A 12167-nucleotide genomic window follows, 5' to 3' on the forward strand; every position below is an offset into this window, starting at 1 on the left:
GTATGGCGGATGGGGAAGTAGAGTAATGCTGCACTTAGCGAGAAATTTTGTCACGCTGAGAGCAGTGTGCGGCCTTGCGTTATTGTGGAGAAGGCTCCCTTGTCAAGATGCCCATAAGTCAGGGCGACTGCGTCGCAGAGCATCACGCATGTGTTGGCGCACGCGGATATAAAACTCCTGATTTACCGTCTGCCCTTGTGGGACGAACTCGTGGTGTATGACACCTCTGGCATCGAAAAAAACTATCAGCATCGTCTTTGTTTTGGTCTTCTGTCGCCACACCTTTGTCGACGCCGGAGAGCTTGTGGACCGCCATTCGGCGCTCTGCTCCTTTGTTTGAGGATCGTATTGGAAACACCATGTTTCGTCTTCGGCAATGAGGCTGTCAATGAATACAGCATCCTTCTCTGCCTCGGATGGCAAATCAGCGCTCACTGAGGGAGCGTGGCAAAAGTCTGGCATTCAGCTTTTGTTTCCCCAAGTTCTCACGCAAAATTTGGTGGCATGTTGTCTTACTAATGTCAAGAGCAGCTGATAGCATGCGGACTGTAATGGTGGGGTCTTGCTGTACGGTCTCCCTGATCCGAGCCACGTTGTTTTCATTCCGTGAGGTTTAAGGGCGCCCCTGCCTTGTGTCATCTTCCACCGACGTTCTCCCCGAAAAGAACCTCTTGTGCCACTCGAAAACTCACGCCCGCGATAATGTCTCATTGCCATAAGCGTCACGAAGGAGCTCATACGTCTGTGGCTGTCTTGCCAAGCTCCACACAGAATTTTGTTTACACGCTGTTCAAGGTGGACGTCCAGTCCATCGCTCCACATTCACTCATAGTAGAATGCGCAAACGACTAGTGACAACGTATTTTTCTACATGTAGTGCCATCTAGCGGCTGCCACAGCAATTAACATAAATAGCTCAGGTTAGAACGAAAAGATGGCGCTACACATACGCACCAACATTTGTTTTGGGGAATCAGAGAGAGAGAGTGTGAGTGAGTGAGAGAGAGAGTGTGAGTGAGTGAGTGAGAGAGAGTGAGTGAGAGTGTGAGTGTGTGTGAGAGAGAGAGAGAGAGCGGTGATTTTTTATACATTTATTTTATAAAATTGACTGACGAAGGCCAGACCCTGGTCGAAACGTTAGAATAAAGACGGTTGTCTTTCCACCGTGTGTCAACTCCATTACATTAATATATCAAAGAAGCCAACAGCCACAGAAATCCTGGGTTTCTGTGCCTGCTGGCTTCTTTCATATGTATAACGAGCCCCTGAACTCCCTTCCCTTGTCTGTTTATATAGAGCAGACATATTTGGGAGTGGTAATTTTGAGAGAGAGAGAAGAGCTAGATGAGGCAGTGCTTGTGATTTCAGGAGACGCCTTGTCACGGTAGGACATTGCAGGCTACAACTGACAATGGAAAGGGAATTGTTGACCACCGAAGCCTAATACAAGCTGCACTCATGATGCAGAAGGTGCATACCCCCTGCACCATTTCCACACGTGGCTGTTCAAAAACGAATGCACCAACAACAGACCAGAGCAATCTGTCGGTCTCTCAAGGGGCAACCTATCTGCATATTTTTTCCCAGATTTCCCTCCCCCATCTCTGAAATGAAGAATACAGGTGATGACAACGAACTGGTATCTGGACGCCAGACACTCGGATAAGCCTTTCACATGTGCTTCCACACAGGAGGCGGTGTCACCAAGTGGCACAAAATGAGCACTGCATGAGCGGATCCTTATCACAAAGTTTAACCCTTTTCAGATCATTTGTGCACAACTGTGTACACAGCGAACTTGCAGCTTTTTCTGAAAGTGTGCTGCACCTAGGAGTGACTTCAATGTTTGTCAAATGTGGCATCCATCTTGTCACAAATAAGCTGCTTTTTTTTTTTTCCCCATGCACCGAAGGCAAAATAATATTTCACTAAACACTGAAGCTGGGTAACTTGTCGTACACCATTTTTATGGTGACAGTTTTTTTCGTCAGTAATAACGTTGATTGTTTTTGCTCAATGTCGAGCATAATGAGCATCTTCAAAACAGTGATTCCACGATCCCTCGGGCACTTGACAAATCTGGGCATTTAGATCAGACACTTTTTGCGAAATTTTGCCTAACCTTTAACTTACCGACCACTGGGCTTTCGTGCTAGAAAATTAACAAACTGCCTTTCTGGACGCCTGAATATGCTGTTTAGGTGGAAAAATAATTGCTTTCAAATAGAACAAAAAATGGCACCTGAAAAGATTAAACAAACAGTTAATGATGAGAGGGTGAAACGATGCCCTAACCAACTTCTCACAGAGTGACAAATTTGGTTGCTTGAAAAGAAAGCTTCATATCACCAGCCTTGATTGCTGCCAACAGAAAGACTCATGTGTCGGGTTACAGTGCAATTTCGGCAAGAACTTAGTGCAGTGTTTTCAGAAATTTCCAGGCTACTTTGCTGACCTTTCAGACATAAAGAAGACTATATGGCGCATGCATGCAAAAAAATGCAGACAAAAAAAATGAACTGATGCAGCTCTTTAAGGGGACACTGGGAACAAATTGAAGTTGACCTGCAACAAATACTGTAAACAACTTAATTTTTGTAATGGCCCAATTTTTGTGTTTTTTGCAAAACATACACACCTTGTGAAAAACTGGTCCCCGAACAATTTGGGCAAAAGAAGCGATAAGGGCCAATCACCTCTGCTTCGTGAAATTTAGTACTCGAGAGAGGTTCCGATATTACAACTTTACCTGAAACCACCAAATATTCATCTAACGAAAAGAAAGTCGCTTAAAGCATGCTACGTTTACTACAAATAGAGCTTTTAAAAGCTAGAAAATCTTATAAAAATGAAGCAGATACTGGCAGCACCAACTGTATTCGCGAGCAAACTAAAATGCGTCAAGATTTTTTTTTCTTTTGCAGATCTCCATGGCTAGGCTGCACAGCCATTTCATTTCGCAACTGGGATCACCAAGTGCTTCCTAGGCTAAACGTCACGAGTTCAACTGAGTGCCAGGAAAATTTTTAATCCAATTTTGACAGCAATAAATGAGTCGTTTGCTACAAGACGCAGATCACCAGTCATAAAGAGCCGAAAGACTCGATTTTTACAAACAAAAAAAATCTGATGGAGTTGTCCGTAGTGTCCCCTTAAAGGCGTAACTGCCAGAAAAACAAATAAGCTTAGGCTAGCACATGCACCAAATACATGACCTCCTGCCAAGAGTTATAATCTGACTGTTGCCAAGTTTGGTCTTTTGAGCAGCAATAATCAAGGTGCATTATCTCAGTACCTTCTCTTACCAATAAAATATTTTTTTAGGAATTGTGGACTACAGACAAACGTCCTCAGCAGATGTAGGAAAAAGAAAGGAAAAGGATGCAGCATGTTGGTAAACTTACAAACCCATAGAATACAAGCCTTTCTGTACATGCTAGATTATTCATTCAAAGCTTTGCCAAGGTTTTCAATAAGGAGGATTTGCAAGCGGTCCTGTCCTCAAGCGCTAATAAGCTGCAAAAAACAGTCATACTGGACTTCTTGGAAGAGTGGTTCTGCCAACTTGCAGTAGGAACACTAACCATAAGGAAGCATTGGAAAAGCATTAAATACCTTACAGTAATAAAGGATACAAGTTCTTCTGCTTCTGTATTTACAATACAGGATTGAAGCGAAAACTGAAAATCATAAAATAAACGCGTTTCCAGTACGCAGTTTTAGTAAGATTATTGCCATCGTTTAGCCTAGACTGCTACTGCCAGTCCATTGGTACACCCAGTCTTCTCGTGCTTTGCTGCATTTCATTTTGAGTCCACATGTTCATGGAAACGATCGTTTCTTATCAAAAACATGCAATTTTATGAGAGTATTACCCCCTCAGTTTCGACAATCCCAGTGCTGAAAGAACTGCAGAAAAGTAGTGACGTGTGCTAACAAGTAGCTTCCGCAATTTTCTTGCTAAAGATCAAAATGAAGTGCTAATGTTTATAATCTGCAGCTGTATTTACGAACCTTCTCACACAAGATGGCGACACAAAAACAATGCAGCAAATATCGTCATGTCATCTTTCTGAAGAAACAAACCAACAGGAGATTTTTCCTCATCCACGATATGCAGCACTGTGTACCAGTTCAATATAGCATGACCGCTTCATCATTGCTCACAAGCCAAACTGCAACCAAACTTCGCCATCTGAACTGGATTGCAGGAAATTAATCCGATCTTGGCACCCCAATGAAATCTCACCAAATGATCAACCACTCTCCATCAACCAGTAACAACCGACCACTTCACTGGTACGAAGCACATACAACCTTCATAGGAGGAGACGACCGCAGTCAAGAGCAATGAAACACTCGAGAAAAGCCAAAGCATGGCCTGATATCAAGGCTTGTTTGTGGATTGAGATAATCACCCAGCACTGCACTCATTTATACAACTGGAGTGGCACTCGAGGACAGAGAAAAAATATAGAAGCCTGCACCGACACAGCCGTATGTCACAAGAAAGATTGAAACCGTGCAGCGCAACCTCTTGAGGTGAAAAAAAGAAAGCAGCTCACAAGCCACGATGGGAATTATTACACCGCCAGAAGCAAGTGGAAGAGTGATTACCTGCAAGGCAACAACTACACAAAGAATATGCAAGACACTTCTGCTTCAGTACCTGGGGCGGATTCAGGGATCACTCTTGGAGGGGACAGTCCTACCTGAACCATGTGTTTCTTGGACTTTTAATGCAAAAACATCTAGGTTGTCTCGCAAAAACCACCAGGCTTCTCCGTAATGAAGCTTCCTGATTGGTCAAGAGGGTAGTGATGTCATCAGAACAACCAAATTTGAAAACATGAGGACTAGAATGTTATGTTCAAGTACCTTCCTTTGGTTGGATTATCATATGGGATTATACTAACCCAACCCGTTAATCCAACTAGATTTCTAAACCCACAAAATTTCTCGCCACAGGGCAGTACCTGAGCCACCAGTCTTGTAACCACATAAATTTCACAGGAGCCCTCTCTACACGTGCCTGAAGATCTCGTTTTATTCACAGAGCAAATGTCTTCAGGTCTACTTTTTGCAAGGTTGTAGAGTTGACAGTGAAACCCCAGTGGGCATTCGAAACATATTTACTGGAAAATGCAACGACCGAAACATAAGAGACACTGGTCCCAGTTGTAACTCCATTAGATGCTGTATCACTCCTGCAGTTTAGCCAATATTCGGGAGGGCAATTCAGTCAACAGCACACCATCAGAGGACACAGACATGCCAGAAAATCTCCAATTCTACTCCTATCAGAATAAGACACATTACATACAAAACAGACAATAAAACCTCAAATGGCCTATATATCACAATGTAAAGACTCAGAGACACTCTCGTAGGCCTTTTCTAAGACATGCAGATAAATACAGCCATGTCTGTTAGAGCATGCGCAAGAAATGAGAAGAAAACTGCCCACAGATGTTCTCCTAGTTTGAATATTGTACCAAATGCTTATGATTAATGTGACAATAGAAGAACTCAGGGGACTGGTACAAACTTGTACTCCATTACCTTAACCATAACAATACAAAGTGCCCACAGATGTTCTAGTTTGAATATTGTACCAAATATTTATGATTAATGTGACACTAGAAGAACTCAAGGGACCGGTACGATCTGAACACTGTGCATCTTTTTTTAATCCCAAAAGGCAAACGCACACTGTGAGACCAAATGCCTGACTAGGCTGTGACAAGAAATGTCCAAACAGCAACGACATCAAAAATGCATGCAAAGACTCCTTCACAGAAGCCAAAAATGGCACAGCATGGCTGGAGCAGTTGGACTACAAATGCAAGTGTGAACAATAATGCCACACACCAGAACATGTGAACCTCATTGCAATCTGCATGAGGCTACTTGAGCTATTGACACCACTCATGCTGAACCTGCCTGAATAATTACAATCCACAGCTAACTTTACATATTCCCTTCTACACACTACTCTTCCACGTGCAAACATTGCCAAAATATAACAAGTTCAAGACAGAAAGGAGCGTACACATCAGCAGTGAATGGTCCCACAACACTCAAGCCATAACAAAAATTTGGTGCCTTTTGTACACACTGCTCCCTTTACAAACTTCAACGGGCAGAAGTTGGCCCAACACAGTAGGGGGATGGGAAATGTCATACAAAAAAGCTTTTCTGTTTCCACTGCTTTTTACTATGTCAACAGGAGACAGTGGATACCAGAGTTTCAGCAGATCTCAACACTCCTTACCTCTCCCTCAAGAAGGCAAAATTTTTCTGATATCTTTTAGTACAAGCTTACACAACTCATGCTGTGGTTGTCACTGTCAAGAAAGATAAGCCCTACTGAAAGACACTACTCTTGTCAATCACTACAGTACTGCTATCTGATTCAGTGCACTTAATGCATAAACATTTGCATGCTGCCATTCGACAACATAAACATGCCGCAGATAAAGCCTCCTTTGAGCACTACTACTGGGATATATGGCAGATATGATGGTCGTTCCACACTGATAAGTATTTTTTCCATGCATCAAGCCCTCTATGCTTTCGCCACAAGGCCAAGACATTGCTTAAAGCGTTTATAGAAAGACCGTAAAGCTCTCAGCGATGACATCAGAACACAGACAAAACACATGCGGACTGAACTGCATATTTTCGTTGCAGAATGAGTGGTTTGCGTGGCACCTCTGCAGTGGTTCAATTTATTATTCAGGTTTCACGGTGCTATATATCTGCCATTAAGACATGGCACAGCTAGACCAGGCATCCAGAATGGAAATCTTCCACTACACGAAGATGAACGAAAGCTGTGCCTCATACTACTCGGCCTCACCCGATCATTCAATACATTAAAGAGCACAAAAATAATGCATTCCACAAATAGTGGATGACGTGTGCGCACTGCAAATGCAAATGGCACAAGCGGGAGACACCCGGCAACACCTTCAGGCAGCAAACGGAGAAATGAAAGGAGGATGAAACAGAAACTAAAGGTGCGCTCCCCGATGTGAACAAAGTTATCGGCAGGGAACGCGTCGTAAATAACAACAATGATTCCTCCAACCGGGCAGCACATCGGGGAAACGTCCGCGATCGAACTTCGGGCGGAATTAAGTCGCCGCGACGAGTGACCGGATTAATGATGCACGACCCCGACACGAAGCTCGCAAACAAGCAGAAAGAAAAAATAACGGCTCGCCGGATTATAGAGTCATACCGATAAACTCTACGGCCGTCTCTTACCGTTACGCGGCCAGCACACACACACCGGCAGAGGTAACGAGACATCGGCGATATCGGACGCGCCTGTAATTCCTGGCGTCGCTCGAGGAGCGAGTCCTTCTGCCCCCGCAATTCACAGGGCGAGCGTGGTAGTCGCGCAATGCGGCCTTCGGAGTCCATCGCGCAATACACTGCCCAGCAGAAGTCAGCCGAGCGGCAATTCTTTTGAGGCCGGCCATGCGCGTTGCCTTGATCGCGTCTTTCTTTTTTTTTCTTTGCCTTTAATCCGTCCACGCGAGATACAACGACAATCGCCGCGTGATAATGCACGGCCGGCGCGTGGAAGCCCTTCCGCAAAGACCTCGTGGTGCATTCAGCAAGTTCGCGGCCGCTGCCCACCGGCGCGGCTTCGGAGAAAAACATCGTGCGATATGCTTTGAAGCGGTTGAAGACGTACGACTCGGTCCCAGACAACATTGCCGCACCGACTCTGCTTGGCACCCCTTTGATGCGTTTTTTTCTCGTGTCCGTCAAGACGGGGCGTAGTTGCATGAATGCCAGCACCGACCTCACCCGAAAGCGCAGAAATTATTTCCGGCACTTAGCTGCACATATCCCGGTGAATGCTTGCGCGTGAGCATGCAAAGGGGAAAAGACAATCACGCGCGCGAGCAATGTTTCCATTCTGGAAGCGGCTCAAGCAAGAGGCGGCTACGCACGCACAAACTACCGGGACGCACCGTGCGGAAAGAGCGACACGGAACAGCTGAGAGGAGAAAAGTGAGAGGAGAGGTGGGCCCCAAAAACTTCGTTCACCGCAGGAAAGCGCTTTTGCACCGCATTTTGTCGGGGCGTGGATTCGGAGGACATGGCAGGAGGTCGGGCACAATTAGGTTGATAACAGCCAAGCACCTTTCCGCAGTCGATCAGGCGAAGTAGGGAAGTGACGCAAAATACGGGGTCCGAAACGAGAGCCGCGGGCACGAGCCGACATGCCTAGGCCTAACCTCCGGAGGAAAAGGTCAAATAAAGGTAGCCCGACGCAAATGCTCCTCGCCGTGCCTCGGAGATAACATTCGAGCGAGCAATCGCGCCCAACAGTCAGCGGAAGAGTTGGCGCACACTATCCCTCAGTGGTTCGTGCACATTTATGGCCGTCCGTGCCGAAGTGTGAGAAAGAATCGGCACGGCCGTGCTGGCGCAGACAGAAGCGCACCACGGCACATGTGAACTGCGCTGCCCAGCGCGCTCGGGGTTACACATCGGAGACGAAGAAGCATCAGGCGGAAAAAGGCTCACCTGAGGAGCCGTCGCATCCGGCGGAGACGCACAAGTCTACTCCGTTCACTGACGCTTCCTGCAGGGCCGGGCCGGCCAGCAATTTCGCCGAATGTTCATTTTCTAGGGTCCCAACGAGAGTCATATCGTCTGCACTGAACCGCTCGCACGTGGAAAGCCTCGCAGACGGAGCCGCTGGGCATGTCGACACGAGCGCCACTCGTAAACGCCGCCGCTTTCCTTTTTCTTTATTTAAAGAGAGAAAAAGAACAATAAAATAGAAAAACTACCTTTTTTTCTCTCTCTCTTTCGTTATCTTAGGTGGCGGTCACAGCATTTTGGAACCAGATCGCTACACTTACTTTTTCGCGAAGAACCTGAGCAGCCTCCTTCGGTCATTTCGTAGCAGACGACTGATCATGCGCTCGTGTTCTTGTGACGTTCATTTGAAGACGATAATTACAAGACTCACCACACTTGACCTTTTGAATATTTACCTTATTCACTGACAATGCGTGATTACATTACTGGCGTGGACAGGTAGAATAACATTTGCGTTTACTACTTATTGCCATCGGCCGCATATGACCGCGACTGTTCTATCAAGAAGCACACGCATTCAGAGCACAAGGAATCACATTTATTCCACAATGCTTCATAAATATATTAAAATCACCGGGAACCTGACGTCTACAACATAAGTTCAGGAAAGAGAAGTGTTCACGGCTCTACGGATCCAGTATGGAGAGCTGCACGGTAAAAGCTGCAAAGAAAAAAAGAGCATGCTGCGCGCGTACACACATGTATACACAAATGCACATTACGACCTCTCTAAAAAGCGACAAATCGTTCCAAGAACGAGTTCCAAGAACGATGCCGTTAAGTCTAAAAGATCGGCCGCTGCTGATATTCAAAACATGAGGAAAGGGCAATGCTCAAACACGAGCACACTATTTACACGGCCAATGTTCGATATTATACTGTACGACGGGTATTTGGTCAAAACTTGGCAAACATCTTTCCCCCTCCGCTTCCTCTTTATTTATTTTTTCTTTGCGGCCTGGAATGTCTAGCGTGAGGCAGCACTTGCAGTTTCACTTCACACGAGGCGCGCACGCATGACGCCAGCTGGTTACCCGCCGCCGCTGCTGTCTGTCGCATCACATGCGAGAGAGCACAGGTGCTCATGGGGTTGCGCGCGCGCCTCCGTAAGCAGGCGCGCCTGCATCCACTGCGGCGCGGGTACTCCAGACTCGGGGTAGCAATAAATTAGGCAAAGGAGTTCGTATAGCTAGCCGGCGACCTCGGAGGGCGGCGTCGTGCCGTCCGTCTGGGTGGCAAGGCTGAGCCGCTGCGGCGGAGGCGGGTCGAGACCGACCACTTCTTCGTGCCGCTCGGCCGGGTGGTCGCCGTTCTCGAAGCTGCGCTTGAAGGCGCTCTCGTGATTAGCGAAGCAGGTGGGGTCCGAGAGTTGCCTCAGCGGCAGCAGCGGCAAGGGCCCGCTGTCCACCGGAGGCGCAGTGGCAGTGCCGCTAGCTGCGACGGCAGAGCTGGGCGCCGGGAACGGCGGGTGCGGAGCGCCCAACCGCTGCTCCGGCGGCCGCTCCAACTTGACCTGCACGGGCGGTTTGGGCGCTCCGTAGAAGGCCGTGTACGTGTTCACGGTGGTTTCGTCGTCGCCTGACGTGGTGCGCGGCCGGCCTGAGCGGGGCCGCACGTTCAGGTGGCCCTCGCTCTCCCAGCGCTGCACCCAGAGGTTGACGGCCGTCCACGATAAGTGGAGTCGGCGCGCGATCTCGCTCTTGTTCTTGACGCCCGCTTCCCAGAGCTCGATGATCTGCCACTTTACCACATCGCCGGTCTCCCGGCGACCCCTGGGCTTGCCCCGAGGCATGCCTCCGCACTGTGTTTTGTTTTCAACTGCGCATTGCTAGCGTCGCGCCCGGCCAATTTTAGGCTTAGCGAGCGTTCGACGGGGAAGCCGACGACGCGCGGTGTGGATCGTAGCAAGCCAATGAAAGACAGCCGGGACGTCGGGATCCCAAAACCCCTACAACCAACATACACTTCTAAAAAATAATGCTATTGAATAAACTATGCTCATTTAAATACTAAAATGTTACGCTGTTTTATGGTTGTTTTGTGGCTAACTTTATAACATGGTTTAGTAACTTTCTTTTTAGTCACACCAGGCGTGGCCCACAGGCGGCGCGACCGAGCGTCAGTCTCCATGATGTCGTCTGTCATGTCCTGTTCTGTGGAACGACGCGATGTGATTCTTTCCCACCAAAACACAGCCATCTGATTGCGAATCGCAACCTTGGGGACGCACAACGCTCTGCCGTGGTGAGTCACACAGCGTGCAACTGCTTTTGGGCTGCGCAGGAGGCCCCCAGAGTCGCTGCCAAGCGGCGTCGTGATCCACGTCGCTCACGGTGAGGTGCGGCTGGCGAGTGAGGCGTCTGGAATCGAGTGCTTGCCTGCAGTTCTTATTTGGGAAATGCGCGCGGCGACTAACCAGCCGGTGTTCGGATACGGAAGGAGCCGGTCGCTTCTATTTCCGTGGCTAAACGCACGGTCTTTCACTGCTGTTGTCGAGCTCACTTTCGCGTGTGCGGGGAGGGCGCATAGGCGAACGGGCAAAAAAGAAACAAAACAAGACAGCGTGACCCCGGCGCGATCCTGTATGATTTACGCGCGATGTACTTTACGTTGAGCAGATGGCGGCATCCTGGGCTGCCTGCGCGTCGGTTTCGACCACTTCGCGGCGATGTGAGGTTCCCGACCGCCGTCTGTTCTGGCCGGTTTCGAATAGAACGAGTTGTGTTATGCCGACATCCGTGCTTCTCTGGAAGCAGCTCTCCAGCGCGCACTGAGCGCAGTTGCTAGCGTAGGAGAAATGACGCGCCTCCCACGCTCTTGTTGTCTGACGAGCGTGTACACACCGTGCCGTTACCATGGATTTTTCTCGCTCCAGGTCATGCAGCGCGCAGCTGGTCTACAGCTGGCACCAGCTAGTTTGAAGAATACTAGATTGCATACATGTGCATTAACCCATTAGCCGTCGGGTTAAGGCGGAGCTTAAGTGTCCCCTCCAGTGTTTTGTTTCCATCAAAATGAAGTATTTCCCGCCCAAATCGTATAATCAAACGTTCAGAAATACAATTTGTTAGTTTTCCAGTGCAGTATACTAGCGGTTCATTTTTTCCTTCGATGTGCTAAATTTCGCGCTAAGTGTCATAACTTGTAAAACTAGCTTAATATCGAAATGGTACAACTTATCAAGTAAACACCCGAAGGATCATGGAAATAATTTCTGTTTTGAAGGTGCACGTTTTTCTTGAAATGTCGAAACAAAAATTATGTCACTGCTGGTGGCAAAATATGTTTGGACGAAAATGTCGGAAGACTTGCTACCTTGCTCACTGTTCCATGAAATGTTGTTTACCATGTACACCGTGTGCCACAGCTTATTTGCGACACGAAGGATATGGCACTCACCTGAAACAAAGAAATCACACCTAGGTGCAGCCCAGTCTGGGAAAAAACGTAGAGTTCGCTTTGTAACTAGTTGTGTGCATAGTGTGCCAAAGGGTCACTACTGCTGTTTATAGGGTGAGTTGAGGCTGTGAACAGGC

General features: G+C 47.7%; 3 protein-coding genes across 3 annotated transcripts in view; 1 reads left to right on the plus strand and 2 right to left on the minus strand.

Annotated features, from left to right (window-relative positions):
* clu (clustered mitochondria protein homolog) overlaps positions 1-8720 on the minus strand; it is an 84214-nt gene extending 75494 nt beyond the window's left edge. Inside the window, exon 1 of the mRNA XM_077655538.1 lies at positions 8551-8720. Within this exon, the coding sequence (XP_077511664.1) occupies positions 8551-8674 (124 nt within the window). The 5' untranslated portion in view covers positions 8675-8720. The remainder of the gene's footprint in view (positions 1-8550) is intronic.
* A 427-nt stretch (positions 8721-9147) lies between these two features.
* On the minus strand, positions 9148-10530 carry LOC144122028 (uncharacterized). The gene has a single exon (XM_077655540.1). It carries the CDS (start codon positions 10421-10423, stop codon positions 9821-9823), a length of 603 nt encoding a protein of 200 aa, XP_077511666.1. The 5' UTR covers positions 10424-10530; the 3' UTR covers positions 9148-9820.
* A 344-nt stretch (positions 10531-10874) lies between these two features.
* The window catches only part of LOC144122027 (uncharacterized), a 54525-nt gene continuing 53232 nt past the window's right edge, over positions 10875-12167 (plus strand). Inside the window, 1 exon segment of the mRNA XM_077655539.1 lies at positions 10875-10964. The gene's annotated coding sequence lies outside the window, so the exon portion shown is untranslated.

The sequence above is a fragment of the Amblyomma americanum genome, chromosome 2, assembly GCF_052857255.1.
Source record: "Amblyomma americanum isolate KBUSLIRL-KWMA chromosome 2, ASM5285725v1, whole genome shotgun sequence".
NCBI lineage: Eukaryota > Metazoa > Arthropoda > Arachnida > Ixodida > Ixodidae > Amblyomma > Amblyomma americanum.

Bases quoted from the DNA above. Each gene is read 5' to 3' on its own strand.
- LOC144122028 (XM_077655540.1), bottom strand. From the start codon at position 10,423: ATGCCTCGGGGCAAGCCCAGGGGTCGCCGGGAGACCGGCGATGTGGTA.